The 19,534-nt window shown below is 40.2% G+C and overlaps 1 protein-coding gene across 1 annotated transcript; it reads left to right on the top strand.

The window, feature by feature from the left end:
* The first annotated feature begins 17,917 nt into the window (after positions 1–17,917).
* LOC145159745 (F-box/kelch-repeat protein At1g15670-like) lies at positions 17,918–19,202 on the top strand. Its single transcript, XM_079078784.1, has one exon. The coding sequence runs from the start codon at positions 18,007–18,009 to the stop codon at positions 19,045–19,047; it is 1,041 nt and encodes a 346-aa protein (XP_078934910.1). The 5' UTR covers positions 17,918–18,006; the 3' UTR covers positions 19,048–19,202.
* Positions 19,203–19,534: the final 332 nt, after the last annotated feature.

The following is a 19,534-nucleotide window of genomic DNA, read 5'->3' as shown; positions in this document are numbered from 1 at the left end:
TAGCCTCTCTCCTCTACGGTTCTTGTTTGCAATTCAAAGTTGTATGTTCAATAGTTAAAACATAGATCCAAAGTAGGTTGCATGTGAACTTAGGAATTGTTTTCTGGTTTATTTGTTTTACCTAAAACCCATCAGTGGTATCAGAGCCATTGTTTGTTTTAAATTGAATTGCTATAATTGTTGAACTGCAAATTAGGGTTTATAGCCATTAAACCCTAAAGGCCAAAATTTTCGATTTTAGGGTTTTGGATCAAAGGGTTTTCGAAAACCCTAGCCTCCAAGAACCCTAATCGAAATTAGGGTTAGGGTTTTGGAAACCCTAGCCTCCTCCCCTTAAAATTTCGAAATATGCTAGCCTTTTTAGAGTTTCCTTGTTTTGGATAATAGTTGCCTTATTGGATAATTGAGAAAAATAAGGAAATTATCCTATCCCCATATTTTCGAAATCTAGAAGGGATATGGATTAGGATTAAATTAATTGTTTAATTTAATTGGATAATCCTTACAAGATTTAATAAATTGATTAAAAGTTAATTAATAGATAAACATTAAATCTAGTAATTTGGTTTATTTTAAATTTAAATTAATAGTTTAATTTTCGAAATTTATATAAACCTTAAAGTTTTAAAAAGTTTAAAACATACCTTATATATGTATTATAATTAAAAGTTTAATATTATATATGTATAAGAATATGGTCAGTCAAATCGCTAGTATGCCTCATTCACGAAGCTAGTCTATAAGGGGGGTATAAGGAAACTGCCTATAAAATGGTAGTTGAATGGGTGTCCACTCTCACCCACCGCTTCCTTGATTAGTGGAGGGTCGTTAGCAGAACGGATTTGATAGGACAACTACTTCTCATTAAAAGTATAATGTTATTAAAGAAAGTACTAGAACATTATTTTACAAAATCCCAACTCTAGTTACTTTAGGAAAAATGTGAAAAGTATGCTAATCCATGAAATTGCACATTATGCTTTATTGGTCGTTAGTGGAGCGTGTGTGGTTTACCAGCACACTAAAAGGCACTAATAAAAAGTAGTAATGGGTATCTCATAATTGTCATTTTGATGGAGCGTATGTGGTTTACCAGCACATCAATAGTTAATGATAAAGACAATGAGGTTACCAAGCACATTTGCATGGTTATTCACATCTTGTTTGTGATCCTCGGCATCCCAGTCACAAATAGAAGAGCATAATCTGAGATTAAAACATGCTATTGAATAGTTTCAATGTATCTCAAAAGAATTAGGAATTTCACTTCGTTTATTTCGTCTAATGGTGGAATTGGTGGATCGTCATTCACCTACCTTTATGAAATTTACACTTGGATCTCGGCATCCCATTTCTAAGTTGTGAATCTTCATAGTTGGATCCTAACCTTGATATTATATCTTTGGGTTATTATATTAAGGTATCTTGAAATCTAACTAAAACTTTCTTTCTTTTCAGATGTCTACTCCTGGAAACACTTCTGCTTCGTCCTCCTCCAACCAAAACTTCTCTTTGCTCAATATCTGCTCCAAAGTCGTTATGGATGGATCAAACTATAACGATTGGATGCGCAATATCAAGATGGCGCTTCGTTTTGAGAACAAAGAATATGTTCTTGAAAAGGAGCTCAAAGAGCTTGATGAGTCTGAAGCTACTCCTGAAGATCTTGCTGCCTACAAGAAACATTACGATGATGCTACCAAAGTGGCGTGCATCATGGTGGCAACCATGTCCCCAGAACTGCAAAGGTACTATGAGGACTACTGGCCTTTCGAGATGAACAAGGACCTTATGGAAAAGTACCATAAGCGAGCTCGTCAAGAAAAGTTTGAAGTAATCAAGTCACTCATGGCTTGCAAGATGAAAGAAGGGGAGTCGGTTGTGTCACATGTGCAAAGAATGCAACGCTACATAGAGTGTTTGGTCAAGCTCAACATTCACTTTGATGAGGAATTGGCCATTGACATGGTCTTGAACTCACTACCTGATTGTTATGGTCAGTTTATTCTAACTTACCATTTGAACAACATTGAGCAGACTCTAGCCCAATTGCACAACTTGTTGCAGACAGCTGAAGCAGGGATGAAGGGTAAAAGTATACCCTCCACACCTGCAAGTGCCCCTGTCTTGGCTATTGGACAGGGAAAGGGGAAAAAGAGGAAAGGTCCTCCCAAGCAAAACTGGAAGAGCAAGGCTCAAGCTGGGTCATTTAGTAATGGCCCAAAGGCTAAGCCCAATGCTACCACTCCCCATGTTTCTGATCCAAAAGAGGCCATTTGCTTTTATTGCAATCAAAAGGGGCATTGGAAGAGATCTTGCCCACAATATCTGCAAGATATCAAGGATGGCAAAGTAAATCCATCTTCGGCAGGTATTTACACTACTTCTTCTAATAACTCATTATCTTCTCGTTCATGGGTCCTTGATACAGGATGTGGTTTTCATATCTGTTCTGATTTGCAGGGGCTAAAGGAAAGTGAGGAGATAGAGCAAGGAAGGATAAACTTGATCATGGGAAACAGAAAGTCTTCACCAGTGACCAAGATCGGAGTTTATCAACTTTTGCTTAGTAATGATGTTAGATTAGATTTGATAAATTGTTGCTATTCGTCTGAGATGACGAGAAACATTATTTCATTTCATGCATTGTTCAGACAAGGTTTTAAATATTCTTTTAATGATTTGAATGGTTCAATTTCTGTTTATAAGAATGGTGTTTTTGTGTTTGAAGCTTTGCCTTGTGATGGTGTGTATGAAACAGTGACTTGTGTTGATAGCTTAGGAAATAGTGTATTTAATATTGACTTGTCTAATAGTGTAGACAAGGCATGCTTGTGGCATTGTCGTCTTGGACACATTAACAAGAAACGCATAGCCCAACTCCAAAAGGATGGAGTGTTGGAATCATTTGACCTAAAATCAGATGATATGTGTGAATCTTGTCTTTTGGGAAAGATGACAAAATCACCATTCACAGGGTCTTGTGAAAGAGGTGAAGGTCTGTTGGATCTCATACACACAGATGTGTGTGGACCCTTCAGATCAACTACAAGGGATGCTAATCGATTCTATGTGACTTTCACTGACGATTATAGCAGATATGGCTATATCTACTTAATCAAACATAAGTCAGAAACCTTTGAAAAGTTCAAAGAGTTTAAGCATGAGGTCGAAAATCAATTGGGCAGGAAGATAAAGATACTTAGATCCGATAGAGGCGGGGAGTATCTTAGTATCGAGTTCAACGACTATCTAAAAGAGTGTGGGATAGTCTCACAATTGACTCCTCCTAGGACACCACAGTTAAATGGTGTAGCTGAGAGGCGTAATCGAACCTTGTTAGACATGGTTTGTTCTATGATGAGTCGTGCTTCACTTCCTATTCACTTCTGGGGGTATGCCTTAGAGACAGCCGCCCACATCCTCAATCTTGTCCCTACAAAGAAGGTTGCCAAAACACCTCACGAAATGTGGACGGGGAAATTTCCCTCGTTGGCACATATTAAAGTCTGGGGTTGTGAAGCTTTCGTAAGACGAGAGACTCACGACAAGCTAGCAGCTAGAAGTGAGAAATGTGTTTTCATTGGTTACCCAAAGCAGTCTTTTGGATATTTGTTCTACAGACCTAGTGAAAACGTGGTCTTTGTAGCACGAAGAGGAGTCTTTCTGGAAAGAGAGCTCATATTCAAAGAGGATAGTGGGAGCACCATTAACCTTGAAGAAATTCGAGAGTCAACCAATGAAGGAACCTTAGATGACACTAGCACTCAATCAGAGGAAACAGATCCTGTTGAACCAGTTGATAACTCATTACCACTTCGAAGGTCCACTAGGGTGAGTGTGCCACCTGAGTTATATGGTTTTCATATTACCTTAGAAGGTGACACATTCATAAGTGATAGGACACTTGTAAATTTAGATGAACCAGTCACTTATAAGGAAGCAATGGCAGGCCCAGAGGCTTCCAATTGGAAAGAGGCAATGGACAGCGAGATTAAGTCCATGTATGACAACCAAGTTTGGAATTTGGTTGATAGTGCACCAGGTCGAAAGACAGTTGGGTGCAAATGGATCTTCAAGAAGAAGACAGACATGGATGGAAATGTGCACACATTCAAGGCTCGACTGGTTGCAAAAGGTTTCACTCAAACCCCAGGGGTTGACTATGATGAGACCTTTTCGCCAGTAGCTAAGATTAAGTCTATTAGGATATTGCTCGCCATAGCTGCCTTTCATGACTATGAAATCTGGCAGATGGATGTCAAGACTGCTTTCCTTAACGGGAAGTTGGCTGAGGATGTTTATATGAATCAGCCAGAGGGTTTTGTTGATGCAAAGTTTCCCAATAGAGTGTGCAAGCTTGAGAAATCCATTTATGGATTGAAACAAGCATCTCGCAGCTGGAATCTTTGCTTCCATGAGAAAGTCAAAGAGTTTGGTTTCTCTAGAAGTGAAGATGAGTTTTGTGTGTATATCAAGGCTAGTGGGAGTATAGTAAATTTTCTGGTGTTATATGTCGATGACATATTACTCATTGGTAACGACGTTCCAACCTTGAGAGATGTTAAGTCTTGGCTTGGAAAGTGTTTTGCCATGAAAGACCTTAGAGAAGCTGCCTATATTCTTGGGATTAGAATATTGAGAGATAGAAAGAAGAGACTAACTGGACTTAGTCAGAGCACATACTTGGATAAGGTACTAAAGAGGTTTAGTATGGAAAATTCCAAGAAGGGAGAGCTACCTATCCAGAGCAATACCAAATTGAGTAACACTCAATGCCCGAGTACAGATGTTGAAATAGATGACATGAGTCGTTTACCTTATGCTTCCGCTGTCGGATCGATCATGTACGCTATGACATGTACTCGCCCTGATGTGGCGTTTGCTTTGAGCATGGTCAGTCGCTATCAGGGAAACCCGGGTAGAGCTCATTGGATAGCAGCAAAGAACATACTCAAGTATTTGCTAAGGACGAAGGACTGGGTCCTTGTACTTGGTGGCAATGATACTTTGAGAGTAGATGGTTACAGTGATGCCAGCTTTCAGACGGATAGAGATAACTTCCGTTCTCATTCAGGCTGGGTATTTTTACTGAATGGAGGAGCAGTTACTTGGAAGAGTTCCAAGCAAGATACGGTGGCTGATTCTACTTGTGAATCAGAGTACATAGCAGCGAGTGAAGCGTCGAAAGAAGCAGCTTGGTTGAGGAACTTCATCGGAGATCTCGGAGTTGTTCCAACCATCCAGGAGCCTATGGAACTGTTCTGCGATAATGAAGGAGCGGTTGCCTTGACAAAGGAACCGAGAGATCATGGTAAAACCAGACATATCGACAGAAAGTACCATTTCATCAGACATAAAGTAGAAGAAGGCCATCTTATAGTAAAGAGGGTGTCATCTGAAGATAACCCAGCAGATCCCCTCACAAAGGGTCTGAGTAGGGCTAAGCATATTCAGCATGCTCGGAGCATAGGACTGAAAGATGATATTAGTTTTAGTAGTTAGGTTAGTTTTGTTCTGAAACTTGTAACAAAGTAAATGTAATTGACTTTTGGTGATTAAATAATAAAGTATTATTTATAAGTTTGGTTACTGCCTTTGGTCGATTGTTTATTATTGTGTTTCATATTTTGCATGTTTTACTTCCCGAATAATAAGATTATTCAAACTCCACAGTCGCTCGTACTTTTGGAAGTAAGTAGTGAATTAAGACTGTCATGAACTGGATTGTAGATTGTCTGAGGATAGACATGGCAATAGAATTGCTGCAATGTTCATGAGTACTCAGAAATTGAGATTTGAGTATTGGATAAACCCTCGCTCAGAGTATCACTTCATGGAATTCATCACGAGTAATACTGAGACGATAATATCTTATAATCTTGAAACGAAGATATATGAGTTGTAATCTACAAAGTCGGTTATACATTGGTGATACGAAAACGCATCAGTAACTTGGTGTTATAAAACGTATTGTCATGTATGATTTGATGAGTAAAAGATACAAGCATATGAGTCAACGTTTATTTGTTCCTTTTGCCCTAACCGGAAAAGCGATATTTGTGGGCCCCTCGATGATTTGGTGTTGACTTATGTGTTGGGCCCAGCCAGGACTAAATTGATGTGTTCAATTAGAAGTCCTATATCATCACAAATCAGAAATCGGGAAACATAGATTCTGGACAAAGAGGTTGATTTCATTCCATGTCTTGTGTCTGGGGATATCTTGCAGAACGAAGGATTATATGATCACTTATCTAAGGACACGTAACTGACTGGGTCAGAGTTCAGCAGCAGCTTTTGGAAGCTACAATTTGTTGGTCAAATTTAGAAGGCATACTAGCAATTATAGTTACAGACTTATCCAAGTGGGAGACTGTTGGATTAGGTGTCTAAGCCCATAACTATAATTGGTATGTACTTGAATTGATAGCAGCACAGTCCTTTTGGGTTACCCTCAACCTAGCAACTGGACAAGGAAATTATGAAAGGAGAGATATTAATTTATAAGATTAATAAATTAATATATAAATGATTTATTAATATGTTAATAGATTAATATATTAATTAGAAATCATTATGTTTAATTAATAGTTAGCCAGAAATTAATCAGAATTAATTTTGGGGTTAAAAGTATTAATTGTAAAGTGCAGGGACTAGTTTGCAATTATCAGATAGTTGAATGGAAGGCTCCAGAACCTCCTTGGAAGGAGGTGGACGAAATCTATAGGGGAAACCCTAAGGATTTCGTCCAAGGGGGCTTTGGATAAGGCCCTTGGGTTTGCTTAGGCCCTAAGCAAAGGAGCATTAGGGTTTTCCCAAAACCCTAGATCCCTCAGCTATATAAGGAGCCTCCCAGCTCTCAAAATCGGTCACCACTTCTGGGAAGAAACCCTAGGCCGAAATTGCATACTCTCTCTACCCTCTCTCCTCCAAGTTTCCTTCTTGCTAGTTCTTGGGTGTGATTCCATTAGAGGCATTACATTTGTGGTGCTAAGCTTCCAAGAAGATCAAGATCAAGATCAAGAGGATTATCAATTGTTTACTATAACAACTGAAAGGTATGTAACTCCTAAACCCTAGTTTGTTAATTTCGAAATTAGCCTCTCTCCTCTAGGGTTCTTGTTTGCAATTCAAAGTTGTATGTTCAATAGTTAAAACATAGATCCAAAGTAGGTTGCATGTGAACTTAGGAATTGTTTTCTGGTTTATTTGTTTTACCTAAAACCCATCATAAACAACACATCATCGCCGGGGAAACTCGAAGCTACGACCTCTGTCATAGTTCACAAATCTTGACAATGAACCAACAAACTTAGCGCCTCCGGCCCTTCGTTTTTTCGATTTGCCGCCGCCAGTTACGCCCTCGCCACCTGACGACCACAGTAGTCTCAATGTCGGCCGTTATCGCCTCTAGACCACCTGTCATCGCCGATTAATCTATGAATCATCACCAATCACGATCGCGGATGTCAATTTCTAGAATCGGTTATTACAGCTGAAGCCAATCCATCTCCGGCCACCGAAAGCCTTCAAATGACGACCACCAGACCTAGAACTTCCGGCGAACTCGTAACCTGGTTTCCCTTTATATCCGGCGAGTTCCGACGAAGCAGCTGCCATCTCCAGTCGTGTGTCTTATTCTGGGAGTCTCACAATGAGAAACGTAGGGATCCTTTTTTCCAAAACTGAAAATAAAGTAGGGCGGGCCCATAAATGTTGCACGGATCAAACAAAATCAGCATTGGGCTGATTGATTAATATGGACTACCAAGCCTATGATTTGGGCTTCCCATTTATTGGTACATGGGTCGTTGAATTCACTTTTGGCATCTTGGGTTTTTATTAAGCCAATTTTTAATTCCAATGAGCTGAAAGGAAAGAATGGGCATGTTCCTGCAACATAAATTCAGCCAACCAATACGTCCAATCGCTTGTGGTGCGATTCAGCCCAACAAAATCAACTTACAGAAGGCGCATTGTGGCCCACCCGATGCTATAAAAAAAAAAAGTGAATTTGTGCTGATTATTAGCGGGTTCCAACCATAATAGTGATTTTGGGCTCTAGCAAATTTGGACTTCATAAGTTGATATTTAATGGTCCAATTTTACAAAAACTAAAATCAAATGTCTAACATTCGCGCACCGCAAGCCGCGCTCAACAGAACACGCTTTCAGAATACGCGTTGCAACTCGGACCGCTCCGCACTTTCAAAATATATATGATAAAAATGATAATAAGGAAAAAGGAGTTGGGCTAGTCACTTCCAAATGGGCTCTTGAATTTGTTTTAGCAATGTAGGTTTCCCTACATCAATTTTTCCTTATTGGGCCCATTCTACCAAAGATAAAAATCAACAGCTAATGATCACGTATTACAAGCCGGTCCAACAAAGTCAAAATCCAAAGGATACATTGCGGTCCAACTCGACATTCTCAAAAAAAGGGAGGGGGAGGAGTAGTACACTACTACTACTCGTGAAGCGTTCTGAAATAACCCTCAACAATTGTGTTGCTCGGCTATCAGCATCTATGTTGACCAACTTCAGGAAGTCTCGTTGCTCAACTCTCAACAACTGCACTGCCTGGACCTCAGCAGTCGTGTAGCCCGACCCTCACCGGCCATGCGACCTAGCTTAGGAGCTGCAAAGCCTAGTCATCAGCAGTTACGTTGTCTGACTCCCAGCAGTCGTGCCAGTCGCGCTGCCCAGTTTTTGCGACTGCCCAGTTTTTGTTGGTACTTGGGTCGCTTAGCTTTTCTCAGTAGTTGTGTCGCCCAATTCCTTGAAACTATGCATCCATCGTTTCCATTCCTCGCCTCCTCTAAGAAAGAGGGGGGGAGTAGGGTTGGTACGACACTATGACGAAGTGATTTTTATTCCCAAGGGGAAGAGTTAAAGTACATGAAGAACTGATACTATGCATGATAGTGCATCCCCGAGGTGACATTGGTATCCCGGATTGAAAGAGTAGCCTCGTGGTCCAACTCTCGGTAGTCTTGTTGCCTAACTCTCAATAGTCGTGTTACTCACCTATCGCTAGCAGCTCGCTGCCCGGGCCTCAGCGGCCCTGCTGACCAGTTCCTGACAGCAGTTTCGCTACGCACCTCCTAACAGCAGCTACACTATCAAGCTCTAAGTAGCACCTCCGCATAGCTCTCCGCAAACAGCCAAGACACCGAGGCATCAATTATTAGTATGACTATCGATGCAGCAAAGCATCAGGTACCATTCCGCTTTAACCCAGACTGATCACACGAGCTAGACACATAGATTGTAGGGTGCTACGCCCAATCGTGCAAGGTTCAGTACCTTTGCCTCGAGTCGCCTGGCTTCTCAGCCCGACTCCATTATAGCGGCAAGCTCTGCATGTGAGGTTCAGTACCCTTGCCTCGAGTCGCCTGGCTTCTCAGCCCGACTCCATTATAGCGGCAAGCTCCACATGCGAGGTTCAGTACCCTTGCCTCGAGTTGCCTGGCTTCTCATCCCGACTCCATTATAGCAGCAACCTCCACATGCGAGGTTCAGTACCCTCGCCTCAAGTCGCCTGGCTTCTCGGCCCGACTCCATTATAGCGGCAAGCTCCGCATGCGAGGTTCAGTACCGTCGCCTCGAGTTGCCTGGATTCTCAGCCCAACTCCATTATAGCGGCAAGCTCCGCATGCGAGGTTTAGTACCCTCGCCTCGAGTCGCCTGGCTCCCCATCCCGGCTCCATTACAGAAGCATGCTCCGCCGACAAGGCTCAAAGGCTTGCAACCTTTGGCTATATGATTCCACGTGATGCTCTCCCGCGTGATTTATCTACGATCGTAGACAGCCAAGCCCGATCCATTCCACGCGATGCTCTCCCGCATGATTTATCTACGATCATTAGCAGCCAAGCCCGATCTATTCCACGTGATGCTCTCCCGCGTGATTTATCTACGATCGTTGGCAGCCAAACCCGATCCATTCCACGCGATGCTCTCCCGCGTGATTTATCTACGATTGTTGGCAGCCAAGCCTGATCCATTATATGCGATGCTCTCCCACGTGATTAATCTACGATCGCTGGCCGCTAAACCTGATCTGTTCAATGCGATGCTCTCCCGCGTGACATCTCCATGATCGCTGGCTGCTAAGCCCGAACTATTCTTCTAAGCCGCGCAACATAAGTCGCGTATTGTCGCACATCGTAAGTCGTGGATCATAAATTCAGGTCATGCTTAGCACCACATTTTGTGTCTCTTCTCTTATAATCAACATGGTTTTCCTATGCTCGGACGATCAATAAGGCGTTTCCTACATTACATATGGTTGTCTATTATCATAGAAAACAACATCATTGTGTATTCTTACAACAACCTTGCCTATTCACCATAGTCTGATACGGCTACCTACACTACTCACATCAGACTGGGGGGAATCCAGCTACAAATAGCTCGAGCAAGAAAAACCTCCAGAATGGTTATCAATGCTCATGCAAAATAGACTGTAAAGATAATTATTGACGACATCCCCCCAAGATGATAGAAACGTCGTGACATCAGTGTAGCGTAACACTATTTGGCAACCCCGCTCTGCATAACATTGCCAACAACAGTTGAGTCGCATCTCACCGACGGATCACACTCCTCTAAATGAAGAAGTATCAAGTCAGCTCAAGCTGCATAAGCAATGTTCGGCTCATCGCACAACCCCACGGCTCTTGTGGGCAAGGTTTGGTCGTTCTCTCTATTATTCAATGTATTGGTGCTTTGTCTAGTCCGATCCGATTGTTAGCAATACAATCACACCGGACTAGGGGCACTTGACGATGCATGGTTTATATGACTGAGTCCAGTCCAATGCCATTGGCTGCGTACCAATAACATCGGACTGGGAGGGACTTGATGATATATGGTCCATTAGCATGTCCTAGACTGCTCTAGCGCGCCAGCCTGGCCTGGCGCGCTCCTGCCAGCCCTGCCTGGCGTTCCCTTGCCAGCCTTGCTGGAGACTCCCTTGCCAGCCTTGTTGGGGACTCTCCTGCCGGCCCGACCTGGCGCTCCCTTTCCTGGTGCGCCCGTCAGCCTTGCCTGGGGCGCGCACGCCACCCCGCCCGGCGCCTCCGGGCGGACTTGCCCAGCTCCTTGCTAGTTGTGCCTGAATTGGGCTGGCCCAAGGCCTGACCTAATTCCACTTGACCTAATTGTCCACTATAAATAGAATAGTGCCTCCTCCATGAAGGGGGACCTTTCCCTAGGACTCTTCCCCAAGTGGCTTAGCCACCACCAGACCTCTTCCCATGGCTCATCCACCACACTATACTCCGGCCGGGTGGCCAAGCCACCACCCGCCGCCGTCAGCCACTATAAACCACCACCAGCACCAAGATGGTCCTCTCCAGCTAAGGAGAACCATCTCAGATCTACTAGCTGATCTAACTTGATCGTCGGAGTCCGCTCCCAGGGCACAGTCCCTGGGGCGACTCTAACGGCCTTGTCTGTTGTGACCTCGCAGATCTGTCTCCGGCATAGAAGCACATCCTCAGAGCAAGTGGTCGGAGCCGATGTTGCATCACTTAGCAAATAATTGAGCTAAAATCAATTCCAAGTGATACATGGCATCAAGTTCTATTGAGCTATAAGGCATCACATAAATCATACAATTCTATCATATGGTTCCTAAAGGTATCCTTAACCCTAATCTAGCATGCAGTTCACATATCAAGCATACTAATCACAATACATAAGTATGGGTAACTAGGGAAACACTTACTTGAGCTCGGATGATTATATGCATTGCACTCCCTTTTTACTTAAAAATAATATTTTTCAAAAATTCAATTTCTTTTTCTTTTGAAAATATTATCATTTCCTCAGTTTGAGTTCTGAAACACTCGAGAGTGTGCCTGAATCTCTCAAACCAAAGCTCTGATACCAACTTGTAACAGCCCAAAAACCAGGACAAAATTTTCATTTTTAAATAAGAGTTACAGTCATCAAATTGTTTCAAAAACCATTACATAGTAACAATGTCAAAACATCATAGTAACAATATCTAAAAGTATGGAAAATGGTGAGGGGGGAATGTTGTGTCATCACGTCGGGCACTTTCCCTTAGTACCGAATGTACCTAAAACCATAAATATAAACTGTAAGCAAAAGCTTGGTGAGTTTCCCCATGTACCACATACCAAACATAAGTAAGTTAGTGTTATGGGCCAAACCATAGTCTTAAAAGTAGTTTCCTGCCGAGGGCCAAATCCCGGTCTTCCATACAGTTGCCAGGGGCCAGTTGCCAGGGGCCAGATCCTGGTCTTTCATACAGTTGCCAGGGGCCACATCCTGGTCTTTCATATAATTGTCAGGGCCAAAACTTGGTCTTTCATACACATATCACAAATATAGCTAGCATCCTATATCACAAATAATGGGCCGGCCTTGGTTCCTTCGACCCATTGATACAGTGAGAAAACACACCTCAATTCGCTGATAAATAACTAGATGCTCAGCTGCATAACTAGAAGATCCTACTAACACAACAAATAACCATAATCAAAATTAGGTCATAAACCATAACCGTGGGTCTAAAATCCCAACCCACACTCCTTGGATAAAAGGCCATTTCACCATTCCCATAATGGGCCTAACCAAACTTGGCCCAATAACACCATAATGGCCCCCAAGGCCCATAAAGGCCCAACTTATACTACTTAAGGCCCACTAACAGAATCCTGACGCCCACCTAATTTAAACAGGCCAAGGCCCAACACCTAACTAAGGCCTATAGGTCCAAATCCCAACTGATGTCCAAAAGCCCACTGAGAGGCGTACGCTCAGCGTACGCATTGTACGCTTGACGTACACAATCGATCGCAGTACGGGCAGCGTACCACTTGGTACGCTCAGCGTATTGGGCTGCTTGCCACCTTAAGCCATTTAGTGCTTAATCCATTTAGCCATAGGGTCCAACTTTCAGATCTCGTCCATTCTAGGGTTCTAATACATTAAGTTGGCAACTTTAATCCTTAACATGTCTTAATGGAACCCAACATCCATTTTTATCCATCAAAGCTCATATTAATGACTCAAATTCATGCATGGACTCATATTAAGCATCAAGATGACATTTTTATGCATCATGAGCAACAAAGAGACTGAGATCTAACATATCTAACTCCTGGAGTTGCTCAAACTCACAAGGAGAACCCATGGGACAAAATAAAGCTCATAAACAACCTTAAACTCAAACTACCATAATGGATCATCAATTTAAGAACTTTATACCTTCAAAAGCTCCCAATGTTGATGAAGACTCTGGATCTAGAAGCTCAACCTCAACAAATGCTTGGTCTCCAAGTTCCTTCTTCTTGAATACACACAAAAATGACACAAAATCACTTCCAATGCTCAAAAATACTCAAAGGATCAACTAGGGTTTCAATGGGACGTAATGAACAATGGAGGCTGATGAGGGTAGGTGTCTAAAGGAAATAATGATGTTTAAATAAGGCTCATGCCCTAAAAACTAGGGTTTGGTCTTGGTTGTCGTACGCCCTGTGTACACCACGTATGCTTAGCGTACGTGGTTAAGCTCACCGACTCCAAGCGTTTATGTACGCTAAGCGTACCAAACATACGCCCAACGTATTTATTTAAAGGGCCAAACAAGAAATACCTGGAATCGAATGTTACAGTGACTTTGACCGTTGACCTTGACTGTTGACTTTAACCATAGTGGAATTTTGGTTAATTTAAGAGTTTTAGGGTGTAGACTGAGAGGGTATTCCCTTATTGTTGTTAGGTGTCTTGTAGTATCGGTCTACACTGTGTGAGAGTTATTGTGTTTAGTTGCTATCTACGAGGTGAGTCTTCTCACTATATTTACTTGTGTGGTAGTGTGTGCATGCTAACCACCTAGGTCTTAATTGTTGATTGCTATTATATGTGAAACTGAGTTGATGATAACTCCTAGACTGTTGTGAGTCCATGGGACTGCTGATAGTCCCCAGGGTTGCTGATAACCCGCGAGGTATGTTGTTAATCCACATGGCGTGCTGTTAGCCCATTGGGATTGCTGAAAATCCCCAGGGTTGCTGAGAACCCATAATTATTTGTTATGTTGTGTTGTACGTTATATTTTGGGAAACTCACTAAGCTTTGTGCTTACAGTTATGGATTAAATGTGTTTCAAGTACTTCAAATGATCGCACAAATGAGAAGGCTTGATTGTACACTCCGTCTTGCAAATTTTTATGATTTCCGCATTTTGATACTCTAATTTGGGATGATTGTATTTTATACACCTGGGTTTTATTGACTTGATTTTTATAACACTTGATGTTTTATCTATATTAAAAATGAAAAATTTTATGGTAAAAATTAGGATGTTTCAATATTAGAACAAAACTATGGAATGAGATTAATCTCTATGGGATGGAAAATGTGATTATAAGCTTATTATGTCGATTGAATAGAAAATGAGGAAACATTGGTTAGGAAGCACCAAGTGAAATACATGGAGTTATAGTTAGTTTTCACTAATTAGCAGGGTGGTACGTGTGGATTTTCCCTATGGGATACATGGCATAATAATAATTTTTTAATGAATAAAATCTTTGGAATAGGAAGTTAAGATGTGAAATAGTTTTGAAAGAGAAAAATAATGGTTGATGATTAAATGAACTTTTTTAAATAGTAAACTAATAATTTTGAATAGTAAATGTTTTAAATAGATGAACTCTTTGAAAGAGTAAGTTAGTACCTAAAAAATGATTTATAAAGATAAAAGCATGTTATAAGCTTTATGTTTAATGTTTTAAACTTGTTGATGCCTTGATATGATAATTGTTTATACTATACAAATTGATATTGTTTCTATATAAAGCATGACATTTGTATGTGATTGAGTCACTAAAAGAAAAGTGGTGATCATGCATCATTAGAGTGAACTACATAGTAAGTATAATGAATAAATCGGCTAGCCTATGATGTCCCATAAACGAATAAGCAATACTCTACTACGATGATACCTCATGTCGTGTAGTAGATGTCTATAAACATGATTTCATGATAAGATGATTTGTTCTCCTCTTATGGTAAGTTAAAAAGGGTCACACAAAGCGACTTGGTCTGACTTGGACCCACGATGCGGTATGTAATCGTAATCTTAACAAAAGGATAATGAGAGGCATGGCGACTCGTAAATTGGGATTGTATGAGGTCACGCATTGCATATTTAGTATTTGTTTAAAAGTTTGTTAAAGTAAGTATTTTATCAAATGGTTGATAATATGTTTGTGTCTAAACTCATGTAACTCACGAGAATTTTTTTTTATTACATACGTTTTGTTTAAATGTCATGTATCTCAGGTTCGGGTGCAAAGGAGTAGAAGATTGTGACTAATAGCAATGAGTTTTTGAAGGATAAAGTTGGAGATAGTTTATGTCATTTATATATTTACTCCAGTTTAGCTATATTGGTGAAACATTTTTTCCACTTTCAAAAACTGTCTTTTTAAAAAAAATGTTCTTGTTTATAATAAAATTTTAAAAAATCTTATTTTTGTTCATCAATTTACCATTGATATTTATGTTTTTTGTTGAATTTAACCCGTTTAGTTTCTCTATCAATGATCTTAAATTCGGTACTCTCTTCCATCATTAACTTTGTTTCAATTTTGTGGTAAGTTCTTAGCTTTAATCTGTTTAGAGCATGGAATAATTTTTTATATTAACTACTTTGGTGGTTGGTGTTATTGATGCTCGACCGGTGGCGACACTGATGGATTAAATGGTGGATTCAACGGTGGTTGGTGGTGTTAGTGTCGGGTTTAAGGAGGTAATGGTGAGATGGGTTTGTATGTGGTGATAAGTGGGACCCTTATATTTATTTATTAAAATTAATATAATAAGAAAATGAAAAATGTCACTGTAGCATAATTAAATTTTGTCATTAGCTTGATTTGCACACTAAACTTTTTTTTGTGTAATAGACCATTAAATTCGTGACATACTTTTCAATTAATCCACTTTGCTCGATTTGAAACGGTTACCCGGTAACCAAGCCTACGTAGAAGTGTGATGTGTCGATCATGAAGATTATGTGGAAACATTCACATCATCAGTACTCCTCCCAATATAATAAAGTAATCCCTAATTCGGCCCATTTCCCAGTTCATTTTTACTTTATTTTGATGTTTATACTCTTTAATTTATGGTTTTTAAGATATGATAAAGCTGATTGGTTGTAAGCGGAACTCGTTTAGGCTAATTGTGGAACGAAATTGATGCATTTAATTGAATTTTTTCAGGATCTTTCAATTTAAAAGTGAACATATAACCCTAGAACATGAAAAGATTTTAATATTGTTAGCCCTTCAAGATGTTCAAGTCAATAAGACAATAATTGCTTGAATTCGAAAACCCTTGCTTTCCCTCAATTGTGAGAAGATAATCATTCTCACGTAGGTTAGCAGAGGCAAATTCCTCTTATCTAACTCCGTTTTCTTCACCAACTAAAGCTCTGATTTTCAGGAGACCTCCGATTCCGCCATTTTTCTGGTAGAGCCTCTTGACCCTAGTACCGGTAAAACTAGGTGAGCGCCGCCGGTGGATTCTTTTGGTAACACACAGTCGAATAATGGAACGAATGTTGATACTCACAAAAATATTATAATTCTGGTGGTTGTTACTACCACAAAGACATTTTTCTTGTTGGATTGATGTTTTGTTGTTATAGAAGAGGATGGGATAAACGCCGACAAAACAATGAAAGAACTCTTCTTAGTTTGCGTTTCAACGATTATTCTATTAACAGTGTTAATCTTTTTGTTGGTTCGTATAAACCTTTGTACAATTTGAATTCATTTGTTCGTAATATTGGAAATCCCGACGATGAATAACAAGATGATATCTAGGGTTAATTACGTTTTTATAATTTTCAAAAAATAAAAAATAATTTGATATCTAAATGGTTAAATGACGTGACTACCAAACAATAAAGATAAATTAATTATTAACGTCACACTGGTAACCTGTTAAATTCGACCAAAATGGCTTAATTGACAGGTTATCAATGATTTTAATGGTTTATTGCGTAAAAAAGTTTAATGACCAAATTTAACAAATACTAATAGTTTATTGTACTAAAGCGACATTTTTCATAAGAAAAACATATAATAAGGAAATGACATAGAGAATGGAAATCTTGTCATTTCATGCATACTTAACAGAGAGGTGTCGACAGTCCTACTTAAAGGACCAACCGTGAAGGATATTAAACCATATGATCAACGACATCAATTTTTAAAAAGTTGAACTCAAATGAAAAAATGGTGTAAACTATAAAGACCCAAATTATAATTTCTCTTTGTTTTATTAAAAAAAATATTTTATTTCTTATTGTAAACTATCATTATTATATTGTTGATGTATTGATACTAAAAGTTATATTAGAGATAAACCCAAGATTCCTGAATATCAAACCGGGTGGAAGTTGATAACGAACACCAAACTAAACTAACATTATCAGTAATGGTACCGGCTTTCGATACTAACACTCATAATGAATCCTAAATTTTATAATTTTAAAATACCGAATTTTATCTCATATTAAGATTATAATTCAAGCCGAAAGTTTCATACTTTTACTCACCCTAGTATAAAAAAGAAAAAGATTGTATCAAGATATAGTTGTATTTGAATTTTTTTTTTTTTTTTTCCAAATTACATTTGGATACACTTTTGAGTTTTGACATAATATTTGAATTTCATTATACATTTATACGTTTCTATTTTTCCTTTTTAAGCATATTTTATAAAGTATTTTATACAACTTATCCAATGACTGCTTCCCACGTGTCAGATACGGATTGCTCAAACTCAGTACACTAATACAGCACCCGATAATCAATCCCCACTCTATATCCACATCTAATGTTGCTATAAATATCCGTATTCATGATATCTTGATCATCTTCCTTCGTCAAACTTTTTGCCTTTCTCAATCCAAATTTCCTTATAGAAGGATAAAATTCATCCAATGGAAGATTACACTGAGCTAATTCCGGGTTTACCGGAAGAAATCGCACTCCAGTGCTTGACTCGGATGCATTACATCGTCCATGAGGTCGCCTCCCATGTCTGTCAACAGTGGCGCCTCCTCCTCCAGTGCAGAGACTTTTATTACCACCGGAAACAATCTGGGTACACTCATAAAACGGCTTGTTTGGTTCAATCGCTTCACATTCCGGCCGATTCCAGTGGTGGTAACTCTAAGCCGGAGAATCAACCGAAATACGGGCTATCCGTTTTCGAACCGGATTCTGATATTTGGAGCCAGGTGGACCCGGTTCCGAAGTACCCTGACGGGTTGCCGTTGTTTTGTCAGGTGGCGAGTTCGGAGGGGAAGCTGGTGATGATGGGTGGGTGGAATCCGGGGAGTTGGGAGCCTCTACGTGATGTTTTCGTTTACGATTTCACAACTCGAAGGTGGACTCAGCGAGTCGATATGCCGTCGAATCGTTCGTTCTTTGCTGTCGGCGCCTTCGACGGAAAAATCTACGTCGCCGGTGGACACGACGAGAGCAAAAACGCGCTGAAAAGCGCGTGGGTGTACGATATCACTGCCGACGAGTGGACAGAGTTGGCCCCGATGAGTGAGGAGCGTGACGAGTGTGAAGGAGTGTTTGTCGGTTCGGAGTTTTGGGTCATTAGCGGGTACGATACCGAGAGCCAGGGTCTGTTCAAAAACACGGCGGAGGTTCTCGATATCACAACCGGAACATGGCGGCGCGTGGAGGAGGCTTGGGGAGTTAACAGGTGTCCGAGAGCTTGCGTGACTGTGGGACAAAATGGGAATTTTGCTTGCTTGGCGGATACTGATCCCGCTATTCAAGTCGGAGCATGTGGTGTTGACCTCGGTGATCGGACTTTGGTCACCGGATCGGCTTACCAGGGTGCACCGCAGACCTTTTTCCTAGCGGAGAAGAACCACCAAGGGCATAATAGTAAATTGGTTAAAGTGGATGCTCCGGATGAGTTTTCCGGGTTTGTGCAATCGGGATGCTTTATCGAGATATAATATTTTTTAGGGTTTGTTTTTATTCCTTTAAAAGAAATTCCTTTTCTTATTTTTTGTTAAAAAAGGAATGTTATTCGATTGTATATGACGCGTATGCAAAAATCGGGTCAACCCGATTTATTAATGCAATGTTATAGAAGCAAACTCTTTTATTACATCTACTATTATTCTTCTATTTGAATGAACTGGTATGTTAAAATCTAAACTAATGAAGTTGAATACAAAAAGCTATGTTTTTTATATCCAAAAAACATAGCTTTTATGAGTTATGACATTCATATTATATTTTTGGTATTTTTGTATTAGAGTATGTGAAATTCCTCAATGAAATCCAACCGATTATGATTTTTTTTTTAATTAGTTTATAATTCAAAATACCAAACTAATTTTAGCTGAATTTAAACCATACAAATAATGGTACAGGGATGCCACACTCATACCACAGCCATATCAACTATCGCACACCCACTCCCTCCTCGAGCCTAAA

This window comes from Lactuca virosa, chromosome 2 (assembly GCF_052849685.1).
Source record: "Lactuca virosa cultivar CGN04683 chromosome 2, Lactuca_virosa_CGN04683_v6, whole genome shotgun sequence".
NCBI classification, from domain to species: domain Eukaryota; kingdom Viridiplantae; phylum Streptophyta; class Magnoliopsida; order Asterales; family Asteraceae; genus Lactuca; species Lactuca virosa.
Note: the sequence above shows the minus strand (reverse complement) of the source record. Positions and strands in the feature narration are given on the sequence as shown.